The 25021-nt window shown below is 43.9% G+C and overlaps 1 protein-coding gene across 17 annotated transcripts in view; it reads right to left on the reverse strand.

The window, feature by feature from the left end:
• The window catches only part of CSMD2 (CUB and Sushi multiple domains 2), a 637686-nt gene that overhangs the window by 283644 nt on the left and 329021 nt on the right, over nt 1-25021 (reverse strand). For 14 of the 17 annotated variants that reach the window (XM_078331131.1, XM_078331130.1, XM_078331129.1 and 11 more), the window contains 4 exons: nt 21835-21912; nt 16595-16682; nt 15843-15967; nt 6777-6898 (listed from right to left, as the gene is read on the reverse strand). In XM_078331131.1, the coding sequence (XP_078187257.1) occupies nt 6777-6898; nt 15843-15967; nt 16595-16682; nt 21835-21912 (413 nt within the window). Of the gene's footprint in view, nt 1-6776; nt 6899-13937; nt 14954-15842; nt 15968-16594; nt 16683-21834; nt 21913-25021 lie in introns of those variants that run through there. The other 3 variants (XM_078331136.1, XM_078331141.1, XM_078331138.1) reach the window with 2 other exon arrangements.

The following is a 25021-nucleotide window of genomic DNA, read 5'->3' on the forward strand; positions in this document are numbered from 1 at the left end:
AATTGCAAATATCATAAATATAATAATAGATACTATGTATAACTTTATATCCAATAAATTTTAATATTTACTAAAATGAAGTCAAGAAAAAAAAAACAGATGACCAAAATAATTCTTTAGTCATTACATGTATTAAGTCTATAGTCTAAAATCTTTGAACAAAGGAGATACCAGACCCAGATAGTTTTGCTGAGAAATTCCACCAAACTTTCAAGGCAAAAGTTATGCCAATCTTCCACTAATAACCCCAAAGAATAGAAAAAGAGGAAATATTCTTCAAATCATTTTGTGAGGCTAGCTATATAATGACACAAAAATTGGCAAAGGCAATATAAAAAAAAATAACAGGCTAAGCTCACTAACAAAATAGAAACAAATTACTAAACTGAATCAAATATAGGCATGTATAAAAATTATGATACTAAATGACCATGTTATGTTAATCTTAAGAATGCAAGGTTGGTTTAACATGAGAAAAGGCAATATTTGCTATCCTAAGAGAATAAAGGAGAAAAATTTTATGATTGTGTCAATAGTATATAAGAAGATGCCAATATTCAACATTCTTAAAGAAAAGAACTTTCAACCCAGAATTTCATATCCAGCCAAACTGAACTTCAGAAGTGAAGGAAAAATAAAATCCTTTGCGAACAAGCAAGTACTCAGAGATTTTCTCACCACCAGGCCTGCTTTACAAGAGCTCCTAAAAGAGGCACTACACATAGAAAGGAACAACCAGTACCAGCCATTCCAAAATCACACTAAATGCTAAAGAGCATCAACATAATGAAGAATCTACAACAACTAACAGGCAAAACAGCCACTTAGCATCAAAATGGCAGTATCAAATTCACACATAACAATACTAACCCTAAATGTAAATGGACTAAATGCACCAATCAAAAGACACAGACTGGCAAATTGGATAAAAATCCAAAACCCATCAGTGTGCTGTATCCAGGAAACCCATCTCACATGCAAGGATACACAAAGGCTCAAAATAAAGGGATGGAGGAAGATTTACCAAGCAAATGGAGAGCAAAAAAAAGCAGGAGTTGCAATTCTCATCTCTGATAAAATAGACTTTAAAGCAACAAAGATCAAAAGAGACAAAGAAGGCCATTACATAATGGTAAAAGGATCGATAAAACAAGAAGAGCTAACGATCCTAAACATATATGGACCCAATGCAGGAGCACCCAGATACATAAGGCAAGTTCTTAATGACTTACAAAGAGACTTAGACTCCCACACAATAATAGTGGGAGACTTTAACACTCCACTGTCAATATTAGACAGATCAACCAGACAGAAAATCAACAACGATATCCAGGGCTTGAACTCAGACCTGGAGTAAGCAAACCTGATAGACATTTACAGAACTCTCCACCCCAAATCCAGAGAATATACATTCTTCTCAGCACCACATCACACCTACTCAAAAATTGACCACATAATTGGAAGTAAAGCACTGCTCAACAAATGCACAACAACTGAAATCATAACAAACAGTCTCTCAGACCATAGTGCAATCAAGTTAGAACTCAGAATACAGAAACCAACCCAGAACCGCAGAACTTCATGGAAACTGAACAACTGGCTCTTGAATGTTGACTGGGTAAACAATGAAATAAAGTCAGAAATAAAGAAGTTCTTTGAAACCAATGAGAATGAAGACACAACATGCCATAACCTCTGGGACACATTTAAAGCAGTCTCTAGAGGAAAGTATATACCAATAAGTGCCCATATGAGGAGAATGGAGAGATCCAAAATTGACACCCTATTGTCAAAATTGAAAGAGCTAGAGGAGCAAGATCAAAAAAATTCAAAACCCAGCAGAAGACAAGAAATAACTAAGATCAAAGCTGAACTGAAGGAGATTGAGACACGAAAAACCCTTCAAAAAATCAATAAATCCAAGAGCTGGTTTTTTGAAAAGATCAACAAAATAGACAGACCACTAGCCAGATTGATTAAAAATAAAAGAGAGAACAACCAAATAGATGCAATAAAAAATGATAAAGGGGAAATCACCACAGATTCCACAGAAATTCAAACCATCATCAGAGAATATTACAAACAACTCTATGCGCATAAACTAGTAAACCTGGAAGAAATGGATAAATTCCTGGACTCCTGTGTCCTCCCAAGCCTAAACCAGGAGGAAGCTGAAACTATGAATAGACCAATAACAAGGTCAGAAGTCGAGGCAGCAATTAAGAGCCTACCACACAAAAAAAGCCCAGGTCCAGACGGGTTCACAGCCGAATTCTACCAGACACACAAAGAGGAGCTGGTACCATTCCTTGTAAAACTATTTCAAACAACCCAAAAAGAGGGAATACTTCCCAAATCATTTTACGAGACCAACATCATTCTGATACCAAAACCCGGCAGAGACCCAACAAGAAAAGAAAACTTCAGGCCAATATCCATGATGAACACTGATGCAAAAATCTTCAATAAAATATTGGCAAGCCGAATGCAACAGCAAATCAAAAAACTTATTCACCATGATCAAGTAGGATTCATCCCGGGGATGCAAGGCTGGTTCAACATACGCAAGTCTATCAACGTAATTCACCACATAAACAGAACCAAAAACAAAAACCACATGATTATCTCAATTGACGCAGAGAAGGCATTTGACAAAATTCAACAGCCCTTTATGCTAAAAACCCTCAATAAACTCGGTATTGATGGAACGTACCTCAAAGTAATAAAAGCTATTTATGACAAACCAACAGCCAATATCATACTGAATGGGCAAAAACTGGAAGCATTCCCTTTGAAATCTGGCACTAGACAAGGATGCCCTCTTTCACCACTCCTATTCAATATAGTTCTGGAAGTTCTAGCCAGAGCAATCAGGCAAGGAAAAGAAATAAAGGGTATTCAAATAGGAAAGGTGGAAGCCAAATTGTCTCTATTTGCAGACGACCTGATAGTATACCTAGAAGACCCCATCACCTCAGCCCAAAAACTCCTGAAACTGATAAGCAACTTCAGCAAAGTCTCAGGATATAAAATCAATGTGCAAAAATCACAAGCATTCGTCTACACCAATAACAGACTTAAAGAAAGTCAAATCAAGAATGAACTGCCATTCACAATTGCTACAAAAAGAATAAAATACCTTGGAATACAACTCACAAGGAACATAAGGGACCTCTTCAAGGAGAACTACAAACCACTGCTCAACGAAATCAGAGAGGACACAAACAGATGGAGAAACATTCCAAGTTCATGGTTAGGAAGAATTAATATCGTGAAAATGGCTATACTGCCCAAAGTAATTTACAGAATCAACGCTATCCCCATCAAGCTACCATTGACTTTCTTCACAGAACTGGAAAAAACCACCATGAACTTCATATGGAACCAAAAGAGAGCCCGCATAGCAAAATCAATTCTAAGCAAAAAGAACACAGCGGGGGGCATCACACTACCGGATTTCAAACTATACTACAAGGCTACAGTAATCAAAACAGCATGGTACTGGTACCAAAACAGAGATATAGACCAATGGAACAAAACAGAGGCACCGGAGGCAACACAACATATCTACAACTATACAATCTTTGATAAACCTGACAAAAACAAGCAAGGGGGAAAGGATTCCCTGTTTAACAAATGGTGTTGGGAAAACTGGCTAGCCACATGCAGAAAGCAGAAACTGGACCCCTTCCTGACACCTTACACTAAAATTAACTCCAGATGGATTAAAGACTTAAACATAAGACCTGGCACGATAAAAACCCTAGAAGGAAATCTAGGCAAAACTATCCAGGACATAGGAGTAGGCAAGGACTTCATGAACAAAACACCAAAAGCATTGGCAACAAAAGCCAAAATAGGCAAATGGGACCTAATGAAACTCCACAGCTTCTGCACGGCAAAAGAAACAGTCACTAGAGTGGATCGGCAACCAACAGAATGGGAAAAAATTTTTGCAGTTTAGTCATCTGACAAAGGGCTGATATCCAGAATTTACAAAGAACTCAAACAGATTTACAGGAAAAAAACAAACAAGCCCATTCAAAAGTGGGCAAAGGATATGAACAGACACTTTACGAAAGAAGACATATATGAGGCCAACAATCATATGAAAAAATGCTCATCGTCACTGGTCATCAGAGAGATGCAAATCAAAACCACATTGAGATACCATCTCACGCCAGTTAGAATGGCGATCATTAAAAAATCTGGAGAGAACAGATGCTGGAGAGGATGTGGAGAAAAAGGAACACTTTTACACTGTTGGTGGGAGTGTAAATTAGTTCAACCATTGTGGTAGACAGTGTGGCGATTCCTCAAGGCCTTAGAAATAGAAATTCCATTTGACCCAGCAATCCCATTACTGGGTGTATATCCAAAAGACTATACATTGTTCTACTATAAGGACACATGTACACAAATGTTCATTGCAGCACTGTTTACAATAGCAAAGACCTGGAATCAACCAAAATGCCCATTGATAATAGACTGGATTGGAAAAATGTGGCACATATACACCATGGAATATTATGCAGCAATCAGAAATGATGAGTTTCTGTCGTTTGTAGGGACATGGATGAATCTGGAGAACGTCATCCTCAGCAAACTGACACAAGAACAGAAAATGAAACACCGCATATTCTCACTCATAGGCGGGTGATGAAAAATGAGAACACATGGACACAGAAAGGGGAGTACTAAACACTGGGGTCTATTGGGGGGAAAAGGGGAGGGCCAGTGGGAGGGGGAGGTGGGGAGGGGTAGCCTGGGGAGAAATGCCAAATGTGGGTGAAGGGGAGAAGGAAAGAAAAGCACACTGCCATGTGTGTTCCTACGCAATTGTCTTGCATGCTCTGCTCATGTACCCCAAAACCTAAAATCCAATAAAAAATTAAAAAAAAAAAAAAAAGAAGATGCTTCATAAAATTCAATATCCATGCTTGATAAAAGCTCTTAGCAAACTAGGATGAAAGAAAATCCCCCAATTCTATTATAAAAGGAGTACCTACAAAAGAAAAATAAATGTCAGCAAACATCATACTTGATGGTGAAGTGTGGGAATTCACTCAGGGTGGTGGCAAAAATATTAAGGGAATAGTAGAGAAAGTTATAAAACAGAGTCTCAAACCATTTTGGAAGGCCTAAGGGATTTTTCATAGTTTCAATAGAAGTTTTGGCTGAAGGCATCCTAAATCCCCCTTACATTTAGTTAATACATAAAACAAATAGCTAGGGTCTGTGGGGGAGTTTACTTTACCTTACTAACTTGTTTAGTCATGTGGTCTTAAAGCTAACCTTTGAACTGGATGGCCCTCTTGTGGGAAGGTTGACCATGGATATTATCCACTAATGGTGTTTGCTTTGAGCATCAGAACCTGGCCTTTAATCTTCCTCTGCAAGTGTGTTGACTCAAAGCCTCTGTTATTAAATCTATATTGAATAAATGGGGAGACGGTGAACTAGTGAGTGTCATGTAGCAGTCATCTCTCTCCATATGTGGCTCATGATCCCTTGGCCCACTTGTTCACTGTATTCTGTGTGTCAGTGCACTTATCCATCTGTCACCCAACTGGGGTCTATGGGATCGACCTGACAGTGAAGAAAAAAAAAATTATATTAAATATCAAACAATGACCACAGGGGTCACCATCATAGTAATGATTTGATGTTATACTGGGAGGTTCCAGCCAGACCACTGAGTCAAGAAAATAAAAAAATTATGCCAATCTTCCACTAATAAAAAAAAGGATAAGGATTGGAAAGTAAGAAACAAAACCATCATTTTCTGCAGATGATGACTATCCATGTAGAAAACCCTAAAGAATTCAGACATTTTTACAAAATAGTTGCTAATATAAAAATCAAAGTACAAAATCAATTGCATTTCTAAACACCAGCAAGAAACAGGTAGAAAGTGCAATTTTAAAAGATTTGATTTATAATAGCAACAATAAATATAAGATATTTAGGAGTAACTATATTAAGACATGCATAAGATCTATAATGGAAAAAATTATACAAGTTTATTGAAAGCCATTAAAGAAACCCTAAGCAAATAGAGAGATATACCATACTCATGGACTGGAAGACTCAGTATCAAAAAGATATCAGTTCTTCTCCAATTAATCTGTAGTTTTAATAAAAGTAAAGATTCCAACAGGTTATTTTGTGGATCTTGGCAACATACTTGTAAAATTTATAAGAGAGAGAATAAAGGGCACAGGAAAAAAAACTGATCTGGAAACAAAGATGAAAAATGTATGTAGAAGTGCAAAATTACACACAATAACTTAGATAAATCTTAGGAACATAATTTCAAGTGAGGTTGATCAAGAATACACACATGATTACATTTATATGAAGTTCAAATGTTAGCATACTAGGCGATATATTTTTAGGGATGCACACTTAAGTGCTAGGTACAAAGAAAAGCAAATGAATAATAAACACAATTTAGGTAATGTTTACCTCTGAAGGTGTAGGGAATGAAACAGGATTGGTGAGAAACCTGCATCACCAAGGTAACTGATTTTCTTTCCCCTTAAGCTGAATGATGGCTGCACAGGTGTTTGTTGTATGGGTGTTCTTTATATTTTCCTTATATTTTATAATCTGCTTTTTATACACTTGATATTAATTAAAAAAAAAAAAACGTAAAAGAACTGTCTGCAGAGACTCTACCACCAGTAAATTCTGGGTTTGAAAAACCTTGTAGGCCAACTGTCCCCAACCTGGCCCTGCCCACAGAACACCACCCCACTCCCCAAGAGCCTTACCTTGGCGGGGTTGAGTGCTGTGATGATCCACACACAGTGTGCATTGTTGTCATACTGAATGGGGAAATTGGGGGAGGTGATGATGCCTGAGGGGCCTCGAAGGTGGGCATCACACATGCGGGCTGCAGAGGAGATGAAAGACAAGCCTTTGGGTTAAGACTAGGTCCAGTTCCCCTTCTTGCCTCTCTCTCCCAGCCCAGAAGAGCCTGCATCTGTGTAGTTTCCACCCTGGACATAACCTGCTTCCTGTGTCCTTCCCCCATAGTTCTCGGGAGGCTTGAAGGGAAGATGCAGTGCCTGGAGCACTCTGACTGCTGTTCTGTAAGCAATGATGAACTTCCAAGGCAGGCTAAGCGACCCCTCTGTATGCCTCACCCACCCCCACATCCTGACTCCACTATGATCATGCAATTTCTCTCTCCCAAGTGGGTGTGGACTAAAACCTATCAGGATGATCTAAAGCTAGGTGGATCCCAGGCACCTACGGACACCTAAGCAGCCCATGCCTTACTCTGCTAACCTGTCTGTTTCCCAATTTGTACTCCAATTCTCCAAACCAGCTGAGTGTTGCTGTAGATCTAATGCTGCTTAACTAGGGGTCTGACCTCATTCCTTCCTCTGTGACCCCTCAGTCCTCCTGAAGAGGAATTTCAGGATATCTTTGTCAAGGCTACTCCATTAGGTCTCAGAATGTCTGTGCCCAAGAGCTCTGCCAAGGCCCCTGACTCAGCTCAGTGCCAGGCACCCAGAGTGATTTCAGTGCTTCCCAAATCTGTCTCCACACTCAGCTTATCCCTGAAACCGGCTTCTGACTGAAAACATAAAGATTCAAGGTGAATTAGAAGTGCTCTACTCAAGTAGATATAAAGTGTTATCAATCACAGCTTAATCTAATTAAGCTCTTTAAAATAGCTTCTAAACTAATTAGATTAAGTAGTGATTGATAACAGTTAAGGTACTACATTGTACCTAGGTATTTACTTTCTTTAAAAACCTGTGTTTAGTTCTAGCCACTTCATTCTTTAACGTTAGTGTTCAGCTATTTTAATAAAAGGTTCTAAGAGCCTGTTCTCATGCTGCCCACATGGCAATTTATCCTAATTGTAGGCAAAGTGCCTAACACTAAAGAAACAGTGAGCAAACTCAATGAGCTTAACTATATAAAATGAAAGTGGTGTCAAACCTGGTTTCCTCTGATGGAGCCAAACATGCTAGGACTCCTTGACACGTGTGGAAAGGGCCATGATAAACCCTTCCCAGGATTCCCTTCCCAGGAGGGTCTGGGAAGCAGGTTCTGCAGCTCCCAGACAAAATAAATCTAATTCCATGCACTCATTCCTACACTCATTCAGTCCAACACTTATTGAGTGCCTACTATGGGCCAGGAAAAGTGTGGGGAGAAAAAAGTGTCTGACACAGCCCCTCCTCTCTGAAGGACCACAGCAAGTGGAGGGAGCAGGTGGAAAAACATTCACGATCACGCAGAGCAGGTGCTGTCAGAGAGTTGTTTCAAAGGGGCTTTTGGGTCAGGTCTGTTCCTTCCTCTTTGCTAGCTCATCATCTCCTGGGAAGAGGTTTCTTCTCACCCTAGTCCTGCACCAGAAGGATCTGTTTCTCCCTGATCCTGAGCTCAAGAATCTGTTGAATCAACTGTTCAACAAGTCCCGAGGGACCCTCCCCACTTCCATTCCCCCATGTGTATTTGACTGCTCCTTTTTTATTCTGTGCTGAGAAACACGTAGATTCCTAGATTGTACTTGATATAACTGGCCCTATGGCAGTGTGGCATGGTTAAGGCGAGGTCAGGCTTTGGAATTTACCAACTTGGCCTTCCTGATCTAGACCCATTTGCTGTTCGGTTAAGCCTGGATGAGTTAAAAAATCTCTCTGATTCTGTTTCTTCATCTGTAGAATCGGACAAATGATACCACCTCATTGAGATATGGTGAGGATGAAATTGAATGAGATGATGGATGTGAAGGTTCAGCCCAGGGCTTGGGAGGTTGTCAGTAGTCAACCTTTGGGACCAGAGCTAATCAGACTCCCAATGCCATGTCTATTCTGTTTCTCTATGCCTGGGATTTCTCTCGAAGCTAAGGATCCTTTTTCTACCTTTCCTGAAGTTTCTTGACAGTTTTTTCCTCCTCCTCAACTACACCTGAGGCTGACAACATTACTAACCAAATTAGAATAAGATAATCAAAGCCCTGATTCCATCCCACTTTGCAAAGAGGACCTGTGGACTCAGAACTCTAGCCCTGTAGAGAATCCTTAGAAAGCTCCACCAGCACCATCTTACACCTCTTCCAGAAAGTCAGACTTTCCTGCTGAAAGCCCTCAGCTTCAGACTCAATTTTATCTTGTACTTGTTTCCAAGAATTAGATGGTATTTGCAGTCTGTTGAAACATGCTGAAGGTAATGAGAGAGAACAGGCCCAAAAGGCATTTACCACTTTAAAAGCTTAAAGGAGTTTAATTAAAATATTACAGTCTGCAGATAGCATAGAGTACATTAGGTTCAAAATGAAGCATTAGCTACTTTTTTTCCTCTGCTGTCTGGACAAAAATCAGGGGTTCTGTGGACAGACGGACACTCCCCTAAGCAGTCAGCTCCATGGGATCCCACCAACAGATAGAAAGCTCATTACAGTGACCCAGATGGGCTGGCAAAATGGTAGGTGCTCAGACAATGTCTCACTAAATGAATGAATATATCATTTTGTTTCTCTATTTGCCTTTTTCCCTCAAATGCTCTTCTGGATTGCTTTCAGGAGAGACTGCTCTGAGATCTTCCATGCCTGAGCTCTGCAGCCACTCCCATTTTTCCTCTGGATATTACTACACCATATAATGGGGAACAGTATCCCAGAGGACCACAGGGAGATACCGCTGGGGCCCACAGCCAGTTCTGACACTGAAACAACTTGGTGCCAAAGAAGAGAACTGCTCCAGGTGCAAGTGCCTCTGGTCTCATATCTTCTCTCCAAATGTGACTCCCATCCTGTTGCATGCTGCCTTCCCTTGCTTCTCCTCCTATTAACCTACCTCCAAACCCTTTCCACAGTCCTCTGGAACCACCTCCCACTACCAATTTTAAGGAAAAACGAATCCTACTCATAGCTTCAACATCTTTTAGAACCCTTTGCTTCCACCACTGCCTTGACTGAAGCCCATCTTTGCTCCTACGCCACCACTTCCTCTGCAGCCCTCTGTAGTCAAGATCTTGCTCCCACTGTCAAGTATTTCTTTCCACCGTTGTTTTCTGAAACTCCAGTAGAATTCATCTTTCCCTACTGAAACCTCCATTCTGTTGACAGCAGTATCTCCTCTCTACCCATCTGCTCTTTGTGTCTTTTCTCTCCTTACACAGCTTTGATCCCATGGGCCACCATTAGGCTCATTTTCTTGCTTGCCCCAAGTCCCTTGCTTCTTTTTCCTTTCAGTTTCCTAGAAGCTATCAGTTTGGAATGAATCCCTCTACCTGCCTTCTCCATTCCTGTCACCATACAGTTGAGCTTTGCTGTGAAAAAAATCACGAGTAGGAAGATGGATGTCTATTATAAACTCCTGATTACTCATCTCAAAAAAGTCCTAGCTATTGCCCGGTGACCCTACCATTTAGCTCTATAAGCTCACTCTCTCATTCTGCTCAAAGACTTTTTTATGTGTTTTAGATGTCCCTTGAACATCTTTCTCTTACCTCCTCTTACTCTTAGCAGATGACTTTGGCTCTCTCTTTGGAGGGAACAGAAGCCATCTGGCAGGCAGGGCCTTTGTCCTACTCTCTAAAAATGCAATCCTGTCTGCGTATGTACTCAACTCCTTTTTTCCCCCATTTCAGTGGAGAGATGCCCCTTCTTTTGGAGGCCAGCACCTTCCCATGAGCTCTAACACCCTGCTCTTCCTCCATCCCATGATCAACCATGTTTATGGCCACATCCAGGGCCCTGCTATCCTGGGAGCCAGTAAAGTCCAGTTCACAGATTTTAAACCCAGTCATTCCATTCCTTCCCCTATTGCTCCCAGCAGAATGACTTTGGTCTTAATGCACCATTGCTCTATATCACAGGCCCCTCTAGCCTTTTGGTTTCCACATTTTATCCCATCTATTGATCGTCACCTGACCCCTTTTCCCTCACTACCCAGTCTGACCTCAAGACCACTCACCAATGCTTTCATCTTCCTCAACACTCTCTTATCTGCTTGGTGAAATGCCTGCCTTCCATCAGTTCTACCACCCACCTTTTCTATCCCTAATCCTGGGGGCTGAGGGGGCTACCAGGAGAACTGTGATATTACCACAGATTCATGGTTTGCCATCATAATAGAAGCTTCAGCCCAAGTCAATCATCTACCTTGTCTTCCTTTGCCAACTCCTTGCAGAAAGAAGTTCAAACATTCACCCCTTGGTTGAGTCACTAACCCCAATGGTTACTTTTCAGTCGTGATTATATTTGACCTCTCTGGAGTATCTGACATTACTGATCTTTCTCTCTTTGTGAAACTCATATTCTTTGGCTTCAGTGATGCTTTTTGGCTTTTCTCCTATCTTTCTGACCGAATTTCTTCTTAGCTTTCTTCTTCTCCACTAACTTTTTATTTATTTATTTATTTATTTATTTATTTTTAATTTTTTATTGGATTATAGGTTTTGGGGTACATGAGCAGAGCACAAGAACAAAAAATGAAACACCGCATATTCTCCACTAACTTTTAAAAAGTAGTTGTTTAAATCTAGGAAAGGGCACATGAGAGCTTTTTGCACATTAATTGCAACTTTTCTGTAAGTTAAAAATTATATCAAAATTAAAAGTTACCCCAAAAAGTGGGGAGTGGAGGGGGAGTTGTTCTGCATGGTTCCATCCAATATATTGAGTCCAAAGGATGTCCAGGTACAATTTTCAAGTAGAAGTAGGATTCAGCCTTTGGAGTCAGGGTTTGAAATTCAGCTCAACAGATGTAGCTTTGTGCCCTTGGGCAAGTTGGCTGCCCACTCTAAGCTTCAACTAAACATAAAATATGGTTATTGCCACTTTACTCATAAAGAAATTATGAAAAATGCCTAGTGCAATGCTATACAAGTATAAATAATTTAATAAACAGGAGCTTTATCATTAGCACCTATAGGTAAGGGACTCAGGGACATTCTCACGGCAGGAGCAATGGGGCATGTATTCTAGTACAGTCAGTATGCGTCATCCAGGGAGAATAAGTAGAGAGGAGAAGAGAGGAGAGAGGAAAGAAGAGAAGAGATTTGAAAACAGAACTCTGGATAACAATTGTGTTTAAGGGGTAAAACCAGAAAGCTGATCTAATGAAATCCACCAAGAAGACAGCCACCTGTAATTATCATGGCATTTAATTCACCCTGGTTTGTGTCATATTTCCCCATTTCACTCCCCTTTTACAGATGAGGAAAAAGATTCAGAGCATTTCAGTTATTTTTCGTGTGCCATATGGTTAACAGCAAAGTTGTAACTTTAACTCTGGTCTCCGAGTCCCAAGCTTGGTATTCTAGCCACCCCAAAGGCATACACATATGCATTTAGCCACAAAGGAAAAATAATATATAACTTTCTGTTAATTATTTACTTTGCGAATCAGTAACCGTAGTATCATCTAGGTCTGGTACTCAGTCCCTAACCTCCATCAACACTAATTTGTAATCACAAGGAATCAGAGCTGGTTGTTAATTTGGTCTTTTCACTATACCAGTGGTTTACAGTGTTCCCTGGAGCCCCAGGAGTACCAGGGCTCAGAGGCTATTGAAAATGGTGATAAAGGGGTGACCAGAAATCCCCTGACCCAACTTTAATCAGAGAAGCTCCATTGTATCTGTTTTATTTATTGGGGTTCTGCAAAAACTTATTTTTAAATATTGAGCTCCATATGTAAAATAAGTCTGAAAAGCCCTATATCTATGTACTCTGACTATCTCTGGGGCTGAACGGAATTAGTTTAACAGTGTTTCACATTGCCCTCAATCTCCTTTGTATGATGAAAATTTTCTAGGAGTCAAATTAGAGGTGTATTTCTTCAGATGGGAGGGAGAGAAAAGAAAGGGCTGTGAATACCTAATTTCATATCTCAAAATGAGGGCACAGTCCCATATTGTTCATTCGTTTCAATCACTGATTCATTCAGGTGGTCCTCAAACATTAGTTGAGAACCTATTATTTGCCAGAGCCCGTGTTTTAGTAGAATTAATTGTGTGGGAAAATGAGCATTTCAAATCAAATCATATTTTAACTGCATTAAAGAAAAAAATAATACCATTATTATGGTAAAATTCTTTTTAGAATGTGATCTTTTGGTAACCTGCTTGTTAGTGGAACTTCTTGGAATGGAAAGAATTTTGTTCATTTTTATTCTTAAAGTGGGCTTCACCTAAACTCTCCTAAAAATCACAGAATAGTAATTGCAATTAATTGAAAACAAAATATTTTAAAAGAAAAACCTTGAAAATTGCCAAAATAAAGAGACTCTTAACTCTAATCTATCTCAGCTCTGGGCCTCTAGGGAAGCCCAGGACAGATCATCTAGGTTCAAACCCAGGAGACGTAGCAGTCTCTCTCTTTCACAATGGCCTATTGGAGAGGAAAAAAAAAAAAAAGAGAGAGAGAGAGAGAAAGCAGGAATGTTAACCCGTATTGAGAATGTCAGGGCTGGCCACTTTCTAGACAATGACTAGTTTAAATTTCATAATCGGTAGGTGGGGAGATTTTGTTTTCCATGTTCACAAATGAGGGTCCTGTGGCTAAAAAAGATGAAGGAACCCGCCCAGGGTCAGCAAGCTAAAAGTTGTCAGAGTTGTGATCTAGATCAAAGTCCACGTGACTCCCAAACTGTATGACGGCAAAAGGATTGGACAAGACAGCTTCTAAAAGAGCCTGCAGCAACTAGAGGCGGAGGTTTGCTCCAGGGCTTGAGAAAGCTTACTCGGACAGCGCCCACCTGGTTAAGCCAAACACGTGTGCACATAAGCCTCACAGACGTACTGGCATCTCTTCTAAAAAATGACTGCCTCGTCTAGTCCTCAAAGTAACCCCATGAAGTAATGTTCTATTATCAACACTTTTTGACAGGAAAAAAGAGATTCAGAGAGGTGAAGAAACTGGCCCAAGGGTCCCAGCGAAAAAGTGATGATGGTTGGATTTGTACCATGATTTCCTCTTGTTTTACAGTAGCAGATGATGGAATGAGATGGCCTTGTGAAAGAGCTCAGCCCAGTGCTTAGTGACAATGCAGCAGAGAATTCAGACTTCAGTGGGTCCAAATCACTGGAGAAAAGGATGAACATACTTTTCAGCTACAAACTTCTTTCAGGCCAAAACACCAGCCATATGCCACCCTTGGCATGTTCACATAAACAACCATCATTACTGAGAGAACAACCTTCCTCTAGTGAAAACGTCTTAAGGAGAGACTAGATCCCACCACTGCCTGAAGGCATTGTCATCTTGGCTTCTCAAAAGGAATTCTGAAATGACAGATGGGCAAGGGTCCCTTGGTCCTCAGACTGGATAATTCTATGCCTCTCTGTACAGCTGGTGTCTGGGCTCCCTGGAGTTGGAGTGGTATGCTATCCAATGAATCATTCATTCTATCATCCATTCAACACCTGTTATTGAGTACCTACTACGTACCATGCCCCATTTTAGGCAGTGAACAAAACAGAAGTCCTTGCCCTATAGAGCTCATATTCTACTGGCATGAGGATATATATATATATATATATACACACACATATATTTTCTTCTAGCACTTTTCAATTCATAAAGTGCTTACACAGTCACAATTCCATTCTATCTCCACATTAAACATAAGAAGGGTAGGGTACGTACTATTAGCAACATTTAGAAGTAAGAAAGGCTTAGGGAAAATGGGTGATTTGCCCAGTTGCTGAGAGTTATGACAAGAACTTTTTGTTGTTGTTTGATTTAAAAAAAAAAAACATAGTAGCTATGTAGAAACCTGAGATAATATAGCTAAAATCAGTGAAAATGCAAAGAACATTATAAACTGTGGATCATGGTCACTTCAAAGTTGAAAGAGGATGTAAGGATTATTTGAAAGATGTTATAATGGTACTCTTCTAGATTACTTACAGACTCACTTAAAAAAACAGGGTGTGGGTTTCAGCTCCAACTCTGTCCGTTTCTCAGTATAATGATGAGATATTATTTTTCCTGGATCCTCTTACTCTGCGTGAATTTCATCTTGATGCATATACCAAAGAGAGGCAGAAATCTCTTTCTTAGATCAGAAGGATCCAGAATGTAACTTTGTAATGTAACATATCTTCTCTTCTAAAGGGGCACTCAAAAGAATACTTGTTGGCTTTTAGAGACCACATAATAGTCTAGTGCACAGGGGATCTCTCTGCTGGTTCCCTAGGGGATGACGTCAGAAGCTTCTCTACCACAGAAGCAGCTGCGGTCCTGCCCCAAAGCAGGAATACACTTGCCTCTGTTATTTTAGGATTATTTGGGGGTGGGATAGGGGCTAGGCCAGCCCAGGCTTAGCTCATGTGAACCTGGGAGTGTGGCGGCAGGGTCCTGGAGAACAAAACATCCAGGTGAGGGGTTAGAAACACATCATTACTGCATAGGTGAAAGCATCCTTGCAGAAGTGAAAAGTCTGTTTGTTGGAACATGGGGAAAGAAACAAGGGCATGGGATAGAGGGTTCAAGACGTATATGTGTTATAACAGACGGATTCAAGGTGACAGTATAAAAGGCAACTTCCTTTCCCTTCTAGGTGTGGTTCAGTATCTGTTCAATGAGATAGCAAGCTGTTTCACATGTGCCTCCCCCATTAGACTGTAAGGAGCATGCAGGGCAAGCACCACAATGCTTATCTTCCCCACTTCTGTATCTCCTTATCCTAGCACAGGCCTTGATACTGAGAAAGGGCTAGATGAGCATACTTATTGGTAAGTAAATGCAGGGAGGGAGGGAAGCCAGTCTGCCTAAGAATCTGAGCCTCAGGTGCTAGGAGCTGGGCTTCATCCTCCAAGCCCAGCCCAACTCTCTGGCCAGCCTCCCTTCCCCAGGGCACCCTTACCTCGGCAGACTGGCCTGTGGTCGCTCCAGGCTGCAAACATGTCGCTCACTTTCATACAGGTGATCCGCTTGGACCCTTGCAGGTCATAGCCCTCATTGCAGGTGAACTGGACGCTGGATCCTAACCTGGGAGACAAGGTGTGTCTGTGAGCTCAATCCCTGGGCCTGCCAAGCCCCGCCCTGAGCCCTTCCTTGTTCCACAAAGAAGCCCCACATGTTATTTTTCCTTCTGGCCTTCAATCTCTGTTCCACTGTTTTATCACTAAAAATCTCCATTGGAAGGAACATCTGCTTTTCATCTTCTTTTTTTGGTCCTTTTAATGGCTTCAGGGTTGAGTTAAAAGGTGACTTTGTGAGCAAAACAGTGATCCTCTGAGATAAGCATCCTTTAGGGCTGCTAAGAGTGGGTAGATGATACCCATAAACTTTAAGGAAAATGGTCTCCTAGATTATTGCAGGCGTGAATTGCCTGCCGGCATGTCATTACTGAGATGGCAGCCCTTTGTACCCTGGGTACATAGGTTTTCTGGATAACATTGTCAGTCTACAGTTTTCCCCACTAAAGCATGGGCACTGTGCCAAGGACTGAACCAGGAGAGAATGTCAGAGCCACAGCTCTTCTCCAGAAAGTGTCTGTTCCTATGTCCATGCCATCCTCTCCATTTCCACCTGCAGGAAGGCCAGCCCCTGTCTCCCTCCCAGCCAGGCCACCCCACCCTTCTTACAATCAGACAATTCCCAAATAGGTCTTACCTGAAATCCGAGCCTAGTCTTTTGCCCCTTTCAGGTATGCCAGGGTCTGGACACATATTATGTCCTTGGGACACACCAACCTGAGTTACTACAAGGCAAAAAACAAAAAACAGCACACACGGAGATGGACAGTCACAGGGAGGCACCAGCTGGGGCAATGTCTCAGGGTGGGAGGTGGAGGCAGAGACAGAATGAGGCCCCGCTTTGTTGGAGCTATGTGGAGTGGCCCGAGTCTACTGGCCTGGGGTTTCTTGAATGTGCAAGATAGGAAGCTGCTTTTGACAAATTCCTTTGTGAGCAAAGTCATTACAAGTGTGTGGGCTCAGAGACAGGCCCTCCATGCCAAGCACCACCTGCTTCCCTCATCCCACACCAGCAGCCAGACATGGGCCGTCCACAGCCCCTGGTGACCTCCCCCCATGCCTATGCTTCAGATCTGGGGTGGAGACTCTAGATGAAATGAGCCCCCCAACTCAGCCCCAGATGGAGAAATGACTCAAAGAAAGTTAAATAAAAGGTGAGTGCATGATCAGAGACGGCAAAGAATGTAAGAGAAAGCTGCAGTCAAAGTTCAAAGCTGGGACTTTAGCTCCAACACAGACATTCTTCTGAGAAGCCTCTTCTCATCAGATACTTCTTGAGCCAGAGTAAGCAATCACCAGAGCATCCCCAACCTAGTGCCACCCATCAAAGGACACCAAGCAGAGATGGTACCTGTGATGGTTCTGGCAGGGGGTACAAGATTCTGACACTTGCCAACGCCAGAGTCCTATTTACAAAAACCATATACACAGTTGTCTTGACTAGAGGAGAAGCTTGGTCAGGGGGCAGCAGATACATACATGGTGGGGAGGGTGGGCAACCCTCTAGCCCCTGCCTGTTCCTTTCCGTCAGGATGCTGGTACTGAGGCGGCTGGATTCCTGGCTTTGAGGATGGCCAGGAGCTGGGGCCAGGCACACAGTCTTGTCAGAGGAGTTCCACTCAAAGCCTCACCAATCCCACGATCCCAACAGCATCCCATAGACTGGGGTTCCAGGGTATCTGGACAGCATTCAGCATTCTCTGACTTTGTGAATGTCCCTCCCATCCCATTCAATGCCCCATAAGGTAAACAAAGCACTCCATTACTCACTCACCCACTCGCTCACACAGGTACACAACAAGCATTTGTTGAGCACCTACCGTGTACAAGGCTTTATTTGGATACCATGAGAAATGCCAAAAGTAGTCAGATAAGACCACCGTCCTCAAGGATTTTCCAGTTGAGTGAGGACATGAACCACAGAAGCAGACTGTGGGACCACAGTGGGGAGGGATGAAGGATGCACCCACGTGTGAGGCTGCCTGGAAGAGGTAGCACTGGACATGGGCCTTCTGAGCGAACAGGATTTAGACACATGGAAACAGAGATGACAAAGATAGGCACAAGGAGTGACGTCAAAACATGGAAAGAGAATTAGTGTTATGCAGTGTGACCACAGTAGGAGGGAGGGTGAAGAGTGACAAGGAAGAGTGGATGGTGACGTTTCAGAGATCAGACTTCTATGGGGTTTGGGTCTGATCGTGAACATGATGGGGAGCCTCTAGAGAGTTCTGGTGGGGAGAAGGCATGGTGAAACCTGCTGGCTCAAGGGCGGATCAGTTACTTCGAGGTGAGTTAGGAAGTTTTGTGATCATTCAGGCTGAGGACAACAAGAGCCTGGCCGTGAGGCTAGACATGAGACAGCAGGATGGATGTGCCAAAGAAAGAATCCCTGGGACTCATAGGGGACCTAGGGCATGAGAAGAGGGAGCAGGGCATTTCTAGGGTCTGGGTACCTGTGAGGATGCAGGGGGTCTCATAAAAGTAGGGAAGGTGGGGAGCTCGTTTTAGACTCACTGAGGGAGTCTACAGTTAGAGGCCTGGAGTAGATCATGTTTAAACCTCCAGGTAGCCCAGGCTATGTCTGGCCACAGAACCTGAGGATTTGGACAGACTGTGTGATCAAGCCAGACATAGGTATCCTCTTGGCTGTGGGTAGTGAGCACAGGCCTTTTGTGTAGCTTCCCTTTCTGCATTCTACACTGCATGTTCAAGCCAGTTACCCCTACCCCTACTTGTCCCTTACCCACATCTCCTTCCTTGTCAAACCTCTACCTCCAACATTTTTATAACCTGAACCATTCCCATCAGTCCAGACACCTCAGGCTGGGAAAGTGCCATTCCCAAAGTGGAGCAAGCTCCTGCTTCCTGGAAGCCTCAGTATTTTGCAAGTAATGGAAGGAAGACAACTAGGGCATCCTCTAAGGCACCCAGAGGGTGGGAAGGAGGAGGAAGCCTGAGCTGTACTCCTGTAAGCTGCCTTATCTGTTGGTAAGCCAGGTCCCCCTACAGCCTTACAGTGATCCGTCCCTACTGCAGACTTCCCAGCTAAGCACCCACCTTCTTTAGATTCTGTCTAGTCAACCCTGAGGCCCACGAGTCACACCCATCCCAAAGTCTCTACTGACCACTGCATGGGAACCACACAGCCTCCTTGCAGCATGTGAAGGACATATAGTGGTTCTCTGCCCCCTTATCTTGCCCTCTCTTTCAATATTGACATAACCCAGGAAGCAGAAAGAACAGAAGGTTGTCCCATCAGGATGGGGCTGGACCCATGAGAGAGACCATGGCAAAGCCCACCCACCAAGTCACAAGCCCCTGACAGAGCAGACTCTATCATCTCCCTTTTCCTCAGCCAGCCCCAAATGAAACCCAGGCACCAACCAGAAAGTCACAAACCCAACGGTGACGCAGCTCACACCCAGCCAATGATCCCTTCCAGGGCAGACTGAGCAGGGGACGGCAGTCCCACGAGGATCTTTCCCCAGGAAACAAGGAAACTTAAATCTCAGCCATCAGTTTACTGTCTGAATTATGCAGGCAAGAGGTCTTTCTCCCCCTCCTTTTTTTTTTTTAATTCCAGCCTTCTCTTCCCACTCAAAACCAGCTGCTTGTGCTTATAGCATTGATGTCCTGTTGGCTACTGAGGGGCAGGAATGGAAAGTAACCCTTACTCTGCCACTATGGTGAGGGAGAAGCAGCAACATGTGCTGAGGAAGGCAATGCCTTCTACCCAATGCAAGGAGTCATGGGGGGATGGATGGTCAGAACTGATGGCAAGGGTAAAGGCAGAGAGCCGGGTCCACTCTCCCTGTGAACTTTAGGACAGCTGTCCACAGGGAATTTGGGAAGAACACAGAGGGCTAGCCACCTGCAGATTTGTGGCTACCTGGGTCTGAGGCAGCTGGAGTCGCACACCCATTCTTTCTGAGGAACTCTTAGAATGGAGGCTAATATCTTCTTGATAGAGATATGTATATTTATTTTTCAAAGAGCGTTTGCACTCTTTCATTAGAACAGGGTTTGTCTTTATCTTCCTGAGGGAGTTTTTGGCATCTTCATTAGGTTGCTTAATGAAAACCCTGAACCCTCTCTCCAGAAAAATGCACCCCCAGCATCACATAAACTTTTTTGGCTAGTCTGTGGGTCCCCCGAAGTCCTAGGTCAAGGAGACCCATCTTAGATCTGGCAGCACTCTTGGGAGGAAGGCAGGGTAAGGTTTTGCATCCCCATCCTACAGATGTGAAAATTGAGACATTGGTGTACGTTACCGGAGGACATAATTGGGATAAACATTGGATCTCCCAAATCAGGGCCATTTCTTTAAGTTTTCCTGTGGCTCCAGGGCAAACTCTGAAATTAAACTGTGCCTGCCTCAGTTCATTGGGTCTCCAGTGTGGGTCTCCAGTGGCTACAGAAAGAAAAAGCCTGTGAGGATCAGGGCCAGGGCCTGAGCCCTCTACAGATTCCTAGCCTGACCCTGGGCTTGCCTAGCACCCTGTCCTTTTCCCTAAACCCCTAGTCAAGCATAGAATAAGGGTCTTCCGGTGACCTCTACCATCTAGTCCCTCAGGGTGGGTGACTGGAGATGCCGTTTCCTAGCTGCACCCAACAGCCCATGGCAACTGTCTCCGTACAGATGACTTGAAAGACCACAGACAATCCCCAACCCAGGCTCAGTTCAGCCAGAGACAGACCAAAGTGCCTCTTCCCCTGATGTTCTCCCAGCCACACACATTGACAGAGAGCTCAGAAACCACCGGCGCCACTCGGTGTCTCTCTCTTCTAAGTAAGTACTTGTAGCATCTCCAGGAAAGTGAGCACATGGAGGTGAGATGGAAGGAAAGGAACGGGGAGGGTGGGAGGAGCAAGTCAGGCACAGGAAGAGAAGGAGGGGGGCAGAAGGATGACAAGAAGGATGGTGCAGAAAGTGGCAAGAGGAGAAAAAGTGGAGGGAGAGAGGGCCAGAGATGCAGGAGAAGGGCAAAGGGAGGGGAGGAGCAGGAAAACCAGAAGGTCAATCATTTGGAGGACCAAGGAAGGCTCCCTACTACTTAGTCCAGGAGGAAAGTGGAAGGTTTCTGGAAAAATCTCCCCTGCTTTCAAGCTCAGTTTTGTGGGGGTGCCCAGAACCTTCCCCAGCCCTTCATGGGCTTTAGCTCAAAAGTCTCTTAGCACAGGCCCTGATCAGATGTTTCTGGGACCCACATTGCAGACCATTCCCCAGCACTGGACCCCTATTAACCTTCCAAACACTGGTAGCAGGAACATGTTCTCAAAGATGTCATTCTCCCCATGCCCAAGAAGCCAAGAAGAGAGCCCCAAGTGCTTTCCCATTGGCCAGAGGCAGGGCTGTCCCCTTCCCTGCTGCGACTTCCCCAGTCCTCTCTTTGCCCAGCCAAGTCCAGGGGCTCTTTTAGGAGGTTGCTAGGCATTCTCCTGCCTCCCCTTCTCAATCCACTCTTGGAAGCTGGAACTGGGGCCCTGCAGCCCCCAAGATCCCAGTCCAAGGTTACTGACTCCTAAAAGAGGAGCCAGAAGGAGGACTGTCTTAGCAGGTGGAAGTGATTCAAAAGGAAAAATAAAGAGAGAAATGTAGCAGTAATGACTCCCTGGACTGCAGTTCAAATGGGAAGTGAGGGAGAAAGAGGAAAAAGGAGGAAAATGGGAAGAGGAGGAGGAGAAAGCAAAGGACAGGCCCCAGGGCTGCTCTCTGGCCACCGGGTCAGTGTGTCCAAGTGCAGAGCCCAGGATGGAGGAAGCAGGGTTGAAGGGAAGTCATTCTAGCATCATCTGGCTTCCCCACGGGTTAGTGCCTGCGCGTCTGACTTCGAGCAAAAGGCCCGGCAGGTGGGCTGGCGGGCGGACACTTACACACAGACGTCTTCTGGCTATTATCTTTGCTGGGCATCAGCTTCACGCCACGAGACTTCAACTCAATTTGCTTCTTGACTAGAGAGGGAGGTAAGAGAAAAAACAATTTGAGTTGTTGCCTGTGACCAGGGATAAGGGTCCCTCTAGAAGGATCCCCTCTTTTGTAACATTCCATGGTGGGTCAAAGCCAGGAACTTCTCTGGGCTGGGACATTCCAAGGGTAGTGGTCAAGTGCAATAGGACCTCAGACATGAAGGAAAAGTTACTATCAAGGCTGGGGGAGGCAAAAAATGTGGTCTCCCACTGGGTGGGCTTTGAGGTACTCTGGGACTCCCCCAGTGGCCTTTCATAGATCACTGAGATTTCACTAGAGCTACTGAATTCAACCTGCTTCTCGGCAAACTTTTCATGAGCATTGACATATGCAGCCTTGCAGCCCACCTCTGCTCCTTTACAGCTTCTTCTCTACCTCAATTCTGAGTCAGCTCTGACAGGGTATGGTAGATCAGATTATAGGCCCAAACTGTCGCTGCTCCTTGTATTCTCACCCTTTGCAATGCGATTTGTATCTTCCCCCATTATGGAGGTGGCATACATTCCCCGGATCCTTGACTTTAGGTTTGGCCTTGTGACTTGCTTTGGCCATGGGAAATTTGGAGGCCTTGATGTGTTCAAAGGCTTAAGAGCACCTGCCAGATTAGGCTTGGCCTCTTGCATCTCTGCCATCATTGTGAGACAACATAGCTGCTCCCAGGAGGATAAGAGACACATGGGGGCAGAGTGAATTATCTGAGCCAAGCCCAGCCTACATCAGCCAACCTCTTATGGGCGGGGGAAGCTGAGTCCTAGAGGTCACTGGGAGATGGTGTCTGACTCAGGTGGGTGCCTGATGGATCAAATTTGGCTTTGACCCTGTCACTAAGACCAGCCTTGTCCTTAGTTCATCAGAACTTTACCAAATAGCATACAAAAGCTGCCAGAGTCAGAACTTCATAATTCCAATGGCCATTCCTCTGTACCCAACAGCCTCCTTTGGTCTGACCATCCCTGGTTACCCAAGGCATTCTCTTGGCCTCCAAGGACTTGACCCTGTCTCTGGTTACATGCCTTGGAGCAGGTGTCCAATCCCAGATCCCCTCTGTGCCATCTTCCAGCTGACTCAGCTTGCTGACTTAGCCCTGCTCAGATTGACACCCAGCAGTGGTGACAACAACTGTAACCAGGCACTTCCTATGTGCCAGGTCCAGGGTGCTTTACAAGTTCTTTACTTAAATCAACATCCTTGACTCCTCTTTCTCAAACCCATACACAATCTATCAGCAAATCCTTCCAAATATATCCCAAAGGCCACCACTTCTCACAACTCCCACTGTCTATCATGCTGATCCAAGTCTGCAATACCTTTTCCTTCATGACTATGTCCTCCCATTTTCCACCCTTGTCCCTGTATAGTCTGTTCTTAGCACAAAAAACAGAGGGAATCTATTAAAATGCAAGCCAAACCATATTATATCTCTGCTCAAAACTCGTCAGTGGCAACCCATCTCTTCTAGAGTAAAAGTCCTTAAGATGGTCTGCAAGACCAATCTGTTCTCCCCATGACCTCTCTGACCCTGTATTTGGCTTCGGTCACTCTTCTCTAGCCTCATGGGCCTCCCTGATGTGCCTCCAATATGCCAGGCATGCTTTTACCTCAGCCTGCCAATTCCCCAAAAGGCTTTCCCCCAGGTATCTCTACAACTCGCGACCTTATCCCCTTAAGTGTTTGTGCAAATGCCACCTCTTCACTGAGGCCTTCCCAGACCACTCCATTAGAATGAGACCTGCAACCCCAGCCCTCCCTGCCTCCTTCCCTACTTTATCTTCCCAACTTTCTAACATACTGTACCATGTATGCAGTTATTTTTGTCACCCTGCATTAAAATGTAAGCTCTACAAAGGCAAGAATTTTTATTCATGGGTGTATCCTCAATGCCTAGAAGTATTTCATTTGGTCCTTATACTTTCAACAATCTTGACCAGTAGTTATTATACCTACTCGATAGATAATCAAATTAGGGTTCAAAGTGGTTTAGGTGACTTGCTGTAAGTCAAACATCCAGGAAGCAGCTGTTTTCCACTCAGCCTCAGCCTCTTTTCTTGTGACCTGCACCCACAGTAATCCCAGGGAAACTGTCAACCTTCTCCAGAATCTGCTCCCAAGCTCAGGCTCTGAAGACTCAGGTATTTGCTCTGGACTTGAGATAACATGCCAGTCCCCAAATCAAACTTTACAGTAATCAGATTTGCAAGGAATGCTGTCTCCCAGTCCCCTGACTGGCTATATGAAAAAGTTCCCTGAGGGTTTGTTCCCTGGCAGGCAAGTGACTGTCTAATCTGAATGCCTGATGAAATTCAGTTATTACCATGGAGTCAAAGCCTCCAAACATGCATTCAAACCCTTTTTATAAATGTACATTACTCTCCATGTGTATCCAGCAGGAAAATTTCCAATGAACACTAACGTGGACACATGATCAAACAGAGGGCATTAGTAGGGAAACATACATAATTCAAGTCTAGCTAATACAGTGTGGCAGGGGAATAGCCAGCCCTCTGATTCACCATCCCTGAGAGAACAGGAGTGGTCCCAGCACCATGACAACAATTTGAGCCTCATACCCCTGGTGCCCCAGCATCAGGACAGCGGTGGGTGAGGGGTGTCTCTATGAGCTGTGTCTCTATGAGGGGTATCTCTAACCACAAATAGGTGCAGCCTATTTGTGGTTAGATCTGTGGAGATGGCTCAGGGCACATGGCCAAGTGGGAGGTGGCAAAAGAGTCTTCACAGTCTCCTTGTCTCTGGCTCTAGTGTTGCTAGAGGAAGGGGAATGAGGAAGGGGACCAGAGTACCACAGAGGCCATTCCCAGGGGCAAAGCTGCTTGGATTTTCCTTGTAGGTGCTGATGGGAGACTGTGAGATATGCATGTCCCTGAGCGGAGGTGATGCTAAGAGGGAGCCTCCCCTTCCTCTCTTCTCACGGTTGCATTGAGGAAAAGTCTCCTGCTCCTTGCCTCTTTCAAGAGCCCAGAAGGAATTCTTCTGATTTCTCTGTCCACCCTCTTCACTCATTCCTCCCCAAAGAAAGACTGTCTAACCTAATGGATCTGTGCTTAATATTCACTGGGCTGCTTCTAGCAGCGGATA

This window comes from Callithrix jacchus, chromosome 7 (assembly GCF_049354715.1).
Source record: "Callithrix jacchus isolate 240 chromosome 7, calJac240_pri, whole genome shotgun sequence".
NCBI classification, from domain to species: Eukaryota; Metazoa; Chordata; class Mammalia; order Primates; family Cebidae; genus Callithrix; species Callithrix jacchus.